This window comes from Mustela nivalis (genome assembly GCF_964662115.1).
Source record: "Mustela nivalis genome assembly, chromosome: 1".
NCBI classification, from domain to species: Eukaryota; Metazoa; Chordata; class Mammalia; order Carnivora; family Mustelidae; genus Mustela; species Mustela nivalis.
In genome coordinates, this window is record NC_139020.1 from 206,597,256 (window position 1) to 206,604,932 (window position 7,677).

The 7,677-nt window shown below is 55.5% G+C and overlaps 1 protein-coding gene across 3 annotated transcripts; it reads right to left on the minus strand.

Moving 5' to 3' along the window:
* Positions 1-266: 266 nt before the first annotated feature.
* Positions 267-3,735, minus strand: MISP3 (MISP family member 3). Of its 3 annotated transcripts, none has more exons than XR_014315247.1 (4): positions 2,758-3,734; positions 1,435-2,020; positions 923-1,080; positions 267-650 (listed from the first exon to the last, which is right to left on the minus strand). XR_014315247.1 is itself a non-coding variant. In XM_082744362.1 (4 exons), the coding sequence occupies exons 1-4, from the start codon at positions 2,836-2,838 to the stop codon at positions 633-635; spliced, it is 759 nt and encodes a 252-aa protein (XP_082600488.1). In that variant the 5' UTR covers positions 2,839-3,715; the 3' UTR covers positions 267-632. The 3 variants fall into 3 exon arrangements, 2 of the variants coding, with proteins under 2 accessions (XP_082600488.1, XP_082600489.1); XM_082744362.1 differs by having other exon boundaries at positions 923-996; positions 2,758-3,715; XM_082744363.1 differs by lacking the exon at positions 267-650 and having other exon boundaries at positions 1,027-1,144; positions 2,758-3,735.
* Positions 3,736-7,677: the final 3,942 nt, after the last annotated feature.

Consider the following 7,677-nt stretch of genomic DNA (forward strand, 5'->3'; position numbering starts at 1 on the left):
CGTTGGCACCAATAAATGTTGACGCTGTCTGGAAAAACCGAGGGCTTGAGTTCATTCGTCCGAACGCCGCAGTTTGCGCATCTGCCGCCAGGGGGCACCAGGACCCGGCCAGGGCCGGGGGAGACCAGCAGCCCCAGAACTGGGCACTAAGGGGGCACATTCTGTATTCTGGCCCGCGCCTCCTGCAGCTTTCTCAGGACTTCCTCTGCCGGGCGCGCTCCCGCCCCAGCCCAGACGAAGAAGACCCAGAGGAAAACAGCTTCAACTGCCCAGAAAGAAAGGGCTTTATTGGGGAGTGAGGATAGCCGAGGTGGAGACCCTGGTCCCCTAATTGCAAAGGCCGGAGGCAGAGACCAGCTCCGTTTGCAGTTAGGCGGCGAAGGGCTGAACAGTTCCACTGGCGGTTTGAGAGTGGTAGTGTTCCCCAGTGGGGACTAACAGTTTTATAGAAGAGACTGCTCAATTTCACAAAGTCAAGTTCAAGGAAGGGCTGGTCGATTTCATCTTGTCCTGTGCAGACCCGCTGGCCTTCGTCCAGGCCTTCAGTGGATTCTGAGAGCACCTGGGCAGCCCTACCAGTTTCCTCTGATGTACATGTTACGTCTGGCAGGGGGTCCCAGCCTGCTGGAACATCAAGTCTTCTGCTCCTCCTGGGGAGAGGACGCCAGACCGAAGGCTGACTTTAAAGGACCCGCGCACCGCAGGAAGGACACCCAGTCACAAGGTTGAGGCGGTTTGGGCCCTGGGACTACCGCATCCTGGTCACTCCCGGGCCGTGCCCAGAACTTTGTGCCCTAGCCTAGAGTGAGTTTCCGAAGGGCGCGGGGGTGCACTTTTCCCTGGCCCAGCACCCTGGCGCCCGGGCTGAGGGGAGGGAAGAGCGACTAGCGCTTGAAGCAAGAGGAGAAAAGGGGGTTCCCACCTGCTCCAAGCCGCTCTCAGATGCCTTTCTGCGGGGAGGCCAGATCACCGCCAGCTTTCCGTCGCCGCTGCTCGCTGCGGGGGAAGGGGCGCTCAGCCGGGGTTGCCCCTCCTGTCACCAGCTGGAGGCTGCCAGGGCCAAGGAGGCCGGCCGCGCCCCTTAAACACACAGGCGTTTACCCTCCTTCCCATGGAAACCTCCATTCTGAAAGGAGGGAGCAACCTGAGGGAGGAGGGAGGCGAACCCAGAGTGCGGAAGTGGCTCCAAGAGTGCCTGAACCCAGGGGTTCCAGGGAACCCGATAAGGACACCTAGAACCCCCCCTCCCTTCCTCACCAAGAGCCTAGTGAGGTGGATTCGGGAGTCGACCATCCCGAGTACAGGGTGGAGCGCAGGGCGTCTGGGAGCCTGGGGGGGTACCTTGAGGGCCAGAAGAGGGGCCACTGGAGTTGGGCAGTCGGTGAGGGTGGCTGGAGCCCTGACAGACCCCAGCGTCGGAGCGCGCGTGCTTACCCGTGAGGCTCGGCGCGGGCTCCTTGAACTCGGCGGTGCCGTAGACGCTGAGCCGCTGGCGCTGCAGCTCCCGCTCGCGCTCAAGCACCTCGCGCACCTCCTGCTCCAGCAGCGACGGCGCGACCCGCGGCGGGGCGCGGGCCAGCACCGGGCACCGACCCTGCACCGCCAAGCGCGGCCGGCCTCCGGGATCCGGCAGCCCCTGCAGGTCCGCGCCGCCTTCAGCCGCCGGCAAGGAGCCGCGTCCCCCAGCGGCTTCAAAGAATCGCCGGAGCTCACCCAACGGCTGCGGCTGCCGCCCGGCGCGCTGCTCTGGGGCTGCGGGGCTCGCTAGCGCCGCCTGACGGTGGGCCTCCCGCTCGATGTCTCGCTGCATCTGCGCGCCCGCCCGCGCGCGCTCCAAGGCGCGCGGGAGCGCGGGGCCGGGGCCGGGCAGGCTGAGCACTGGCCGCACGCGCAGCTCGACGAGTTCTCGGCCTGCGCGGCGAGGGCTCAGGCCTCGGCTCCGGCGCAGGCTCTCCTCGCGTTCGCAGCTGCGTCGTATTTCTCGTTCAATGGGCGTCTCCATGAGCGGCTCCTCGGGGCCCTGGTTGGGGGGGGGGGGGTGTCTTTGGGAGCGGTAGAAAATGCTGCAGGGGGCCTTCGGAGTCTGACTCCGGGGACGAGGTCTCGGGATCCTGAAGAGGACAGTGCTTCGGGACCACCGCGCTTCGAGCTTCAGACGGCTCGGGGTCGTGGTTGCCGGACCAGAGACTCCCAAAACCCTCAGCTGCAGACGGCCCGGGGCGTTCTGCGTCCAGCCCCGCTGACGGACCCGGGACTTCGCTCTCTTGCTCAGAGATCTCCGCGCCCTGCTCTAAAGGGAGCACGGAGACCTTGCCTCCTGGCCTGTGGACTTCGGCGTCCTGCTCTAGGGCAGGCCCCGGACTTCGCTGTCTGACCCGGGGGCCTCGAAGCCCCGCTCTTCGGATGAACCCAGGGCTCCGATCTCGGTGTCCAGGGCTGGGAGCAGCTCGGAAGGCTTAGTTTCCAGCGCCGGAGTTTTGATGCCCAGAGCTCGGACACTGCCCTGCGCGGCACCTGTGGCAGTCACCGCCCGCGGGTTCCAAGGCGTTGCCTACAGCGGCCGTTTCTCTGACCTGCCCCTGGCCTCTAAGAACGGCCCCCCGGGGCAGGGTCGGGCACCGCCCTCTGCACCTGAAGGGAAGATTACGGCCCCGCCCTCGGGGTGGAAAGGGGCGGGGCTCGGCAGGGTACCGCCTTTCCTGCGCTGACGCGCCTCAGGTCAGTTCAGGGTACCAGACTTCTTGTAAAAGGGCTTACCTGGACTCGGCTGCAAGTCTTGGTGCCGTTCGACTCTCGGGGCGCCACCGTGGCACCTTGTCGCTCCCACGTCCCCGGCATTCCCAGGAGGTCTGACCCCAGCCGTGCCCCTGGCTGGGTCCTTGAGCCACTGGCCCTCTGGTGCTGGTGTCCTCCAAAGCCATCTTTCCGGGACCTTGCTAGCCCCGCCCAGGCCGGCGGGCAGCAACGCCCCTGGCCTCTGAGCTGTCCATCCACATTCTACCCCTGCAGCCTACGGCTCAGACTGGAGGGGGCGCCAGGAGCCCTCTCTTGGCGCGCCCCAGGTTCCCTCCCAGTTTCTGGGCTCAGCGAGGCCTCTTCAGAGAGGTGTGCCTTGGGCCGCGTCACGCCCAGAGGTTGCTTTCCCCTCACCCCCCCTGGAAAAGTCCGCGAGGCGTCTGCGGCCAAGTGCACTTCCAGATTGAGGAGGGACGGACGCAACGCGCCCAGGGCTCAGCGGAGCAGCTGCGGTTGAAAGGCGGTCACCTTGGGCCCAGGCAGCTAGAAAGGCCCTCGAGAGGTATCCAAGCTTGCGGTATGGAGCAGCTCCCCGCCGCAGGGGCCAGATCCGTGGCGTTCAAGGGCAAGACCGACGCCCCCAAAGACATTTTCCACTCTCTTCCCCCAGGCCCTCTCCAGATCTGTCCTCTGGCCCTACTTCACCATTCTGGGTTGACCAGGAAGAAAGAATAGTTACCTAGAGAAAGAGGGGGGTGGGTGCTAAACAGCTTTGGGAACCTCCAACAATCCATATCTGATCACTCCTTCCCCCAGGTCTCTGCCTATCTTGATGACTCCCCTCCTTCCCACCCTCTCCTACCCTCTCCTGGATCCTAGTCTCCAGTTCCTCCCTCTAACCCCGTTGGCCCAACTGAAATTGGGCGTACATGGGTTCCATCCCGCGCAAAACCTAAGTAAGGTACCAGCCTTCTCCAAGGCCCAGTTCTCTCAGTCTGTAAAATGGGGAAAACAGTACCTACTCCCTTGGGAGGTGGTGAGGATTAAAGCTATACTTCTGGAAAGAGCTGTCTGTAGTGTTCTCTCTTCATCACTTCCTGTTCCTCTTTGGCAGTGCTAACAAGGCTCCTGGCCCCACCATCCCACTGAGCCTTTTCAGTCCAAGGACACTGATGGACTTCATTTGCTGAATCCAGTCACTGGTTCCTCCCTGACTTCCTTTCCACTAGCTCCTTGGTCTCCAAGGACACCATCTTCTCCTGTTTTCCCTCCTATCTCGCAGGCATTTCTCTCTCGCTCGCTCTTTAAGGATTTGACTTATTTATTTGAGAGAGCGAGAGCACAAGCAGGGGAGCAGCAGCAGGCAGAGGGAGAAGCAGGCTCTCCGCTGATCTAGGAGGCCAATGCAGAACTAATTCAGGATCCTAGGATCATTACCTGAGCCAAAGGCAGACTCTTAACTGACTGAACCACCCAGGAATCCCCTCCCTGGCCTTTCTTCTCAGGCTTCTGTTGCACCTGCCTTATAGGTTTTCTTTCCCTCTGGTTTCCATGGAGTTGGCTGATGAGACAGAGGGAAGTGTCTGTGTCCTTCCCCTTCTGGTAGCCACTCCACACAGCTCTGACCCCAAAGCCAAGGTATGGAAACAGCCCCTGGCTGTTACTAACCCAGATTGTCTTCTTCTTTTCCTTTTCTTTTTTCTTTTTTTTTAAGTTTATTTATTTATTTAAGTAATCTCCACACCCAGTGTGCAGCTCGAACTCAACCCCGAGATCAAGGGTCATGGGCTTCGCTGGCTGAGCCAGTCAGGGGGGCCTCCGGACACCTTTATAAGCCAACTCTTTATCAAGCTCTCATCAGTTACACAGTGTGAGCACATGATCTCTTTCCTCCCAGCACTCAACCCCTGACCAATCCCTACCTCATACTTTAAACGCCATCTCTGTGCTGGTGTCTCTCAAATTTATATCTCCATCTCTGACTTCTCTGGGTTTTGGACTCCGCTCCAACACTCTTAGTGTAGTAGGTGTCAAACTGAACACTTTTAAAAAACTGAACTTACGGATCCCCCCAGGTCTCCTCACTATGTGTCGCAACTTACACAGTTTGTTTTTCATGCCCCAAACCTGGGAATCTACCTCAACCTCTCTCAGCCCTGCTCCAATCCATCCATATGTTGGATTGCTGTTGGATCTTCAGGCTCTGCCCCCAAAACATATTCTGAATTTGTCCACTTCTCTCCACCCTCACTTATCCCAGCCACTTCAGCGTCCCTCCAATGGCTCCCCATCACACTCAGAAGAAAAATTCAAATTCTCTCCTCGGACCCAGAAGGCCCTGCCCACTTCTCAGATCTCATTTTCTGACATTCTCTCCCTCACTTTTCCATTCCAGCCTTTGTGCTTCCCTCAACGCCCCCCCACAAGTGCACTCCTACCTCAGGGCCTTTGCACTTACTTGCCCTTTTCTCTGCTTGGAATGGCTCATCATATGGCTGGCTTCTGCTATGTGTGTCTCGACTCATATATCACTTCTTTAGACAAATAGTCCCTGATCACCCAGCCTGCATCATACACAGCCCTTCTCCATTACCCTAAACCTGCTATTCTTTTTTTTTTTTTTTAACTATTTATTTGACAGACAGAGATCTCAAGTAGGGGGAGAGGCAGGTAGAGAGAGAGAGAGAGGAGGAAGCAGACTCCCAGCTGAGCAGAGAGCCTGATGAGGGGCTTGGTCTCAGGACCCTGGGATCATGACCTGAGCTGAAGGCAGAGACTTTAACCCACTGAGTCACCCAGGTGCCCCTAACCCTGCTATTCTATACTCACCTTATACAGCAATGATCATTAATTGCCTTTATTTGTATATTATCTCTCTCCTCCCCACCACCGAAAGTGAGTTGTCTTACAGCATTTTCTGTTTGGTCACCCCTAGACCCAACTACCCCATGCCTAGAACAGTGGCTGATAAAAAACAGTTGCTTAAGAATTATTTAATGATATGCACGAGGTGTCCACCCCAGTGCTGGGAATAAAGAAACAAATCAGACTTGGAAGGTGCAGTTGAGTTTGGGAGACAGACACAATGGTAAACAGAACAACCTTGCTTCATTGTGTAATACGGGACAAGAATACAAAGGGAAGTCCACATACCATACATCTCAATATTTAACAGTTATAACATTAAATTACAAACAATTAAATGAAGTATATTCTCAGAGCACCTGAGTGGTGCGGTCAGTTGAGCCTCCAACTCTTGATTTTGGCTCAGGTCATGATTTCAGAGTTGTGAGATCAAGCCCTACGTCAGCCTCTGTGTTCAGTAAGGAGACCACTTGGGATTCTCTCTCCCTCTCCCTCTGCCCCTCCCGCTTGTGTGCATTCTCTCTCTCTCTCTCTCAAATAAATAAATAGATCTCTTTAAAAGATACATTCTCGGGGCACCTGGGTGGCTTAGTCGTTAAGCATCTACCTTTGGCTCAGGTCATGATCCCAGGGTCCTGGGATCGAGCCCCACATTGGGCTCCTTGCTCAGCAGGAAACCTGCTTCTCTCCCTCTCCCACTCCCCCTGCTTGTATTCCCTCTCTCACTGTCTCTCTCTCTCTCTGTCAAATAAATAAATAATTTTTTTTAAAGATACATTCTATCCTCCAAAAGACAGAAACAACCCACATGTCCATCAACAAATGAATAGATAAACAATATGGGGGGTAGCTCCCCAAAATGGAATATTTGGGGGTGCCTGACTGGTTCTGTTAGTAGAGCATGTGATTCTTTTTTTTTTTTTTTTAATTTAATTCTTTGTCAGAGAGAGGGAGAGCATAAGCAGGGGGAGAGGCAGACAGAGGGAGAAGCAGGCTCCTTGCCAAACAAGGAGCTGGATGTGGGACTCAATCCCAAGACCCTGGGATCTCAACCGGACCAAAGGCAGATGCCCAATGGACTGAGCCACCCAGGCATCCCAAGCTTGCGACTCTCGATCTCAGGATTGTGAGTTCAAGCCCCGTGTTGGGTGTAGAAATGACTTAAAAAAATAAAATCTTAAAGAAAAAAAGGAATATTATTCAGTCATAAAAAGAATGAAACACTGACACACACTACATTGTGGATGGATCTTAAAAACATTATGCTGAGTTGGGGCCCCTTGGTGGCTCAGTCAGTTGAGCATCTGCCTACAGCTCAGGTCACGATCCTAATCCAGTGTCCTGGGATTGAGTCCCACATTGGGCTTCCTGCTCAGCGGGAAGTCTGCTTTTCCCTCTCCCTCAGCCCCTCCCCCTGCTCCTGCTCTCTCTCGCTCTCCCTCTCTCTCTCTCAAATAAATCTTTTTTTTTTTTAAGATTTTATTTATTTATTTGACAGACAGATCACAGGTAGTCAGAGAGGCAGTCAGAGAGAGAGAGAGAGGGGGAAGCAGGCTCCCTGCTGAGCAGAGAGCCCGATGTGGGGCTCGATCCCAGAACCCTGAGATCATGACCTGAGCTGAAGGCAGAGGCTTTAACCCACTGAGCCACCCAGGCGCCCCTCTCTCAAATAAATCTTAAAAAAAAAAAAAAAAAAAAGGCATTGTGCTGAGTGAAAGAAATCAGACATCCAAAATACCACACAGTATATGATCCCATTTATATGAAATATCCAGAATAGGAGAATAGGTAAATCTACAGGGACAGATTGGTGGTTACCAGAGCCTGAGGGAAGGGGAATCAGAAGAGACTGTGAATGGGCATGGGGTCTCCTTCCAGGATGATGGAGATGTTCTGGCCCCAGAAGGGATGACTGTACAACACCGTGAGGGTACTAAATACCACTAATGGTAAATTTCATATGTATTTTACCATAATTAAAAGCCAATTTAAAAAGTGTGTTCTCGGGCGCCTGGGTGGCTCAGTGGGTTAAGCCACTGCCTTCGGCTCAGGTCATGATCTCAGGGTCCTGGGATC

Bases quoted from the DNA above. Each gene is read 5' to 3' on its own strand.
- MISP3 (XM_082744362.1), bottom strand. From the start codon at position 2,838: ATGCCGGGGACGTGGGAGCGACAAGGTGCCACGGTGGCGCCCCGAGAG. The intron at 2,021-2,757 runs GTAAGCCCTTTT...CCCCCCAACCAG, and splicing joins AGACTTGCAGCCGAGTCCAG to GGCCCCGAGGAGCCGCTCAT. The intron at 997-1,434 runs GTAAGCACGCGC...CTTCCCCCGCAG, and splicing joins GCCCGCGCCGAGCCTCACGG to CGAGCAGCGGCGACGGAAAG.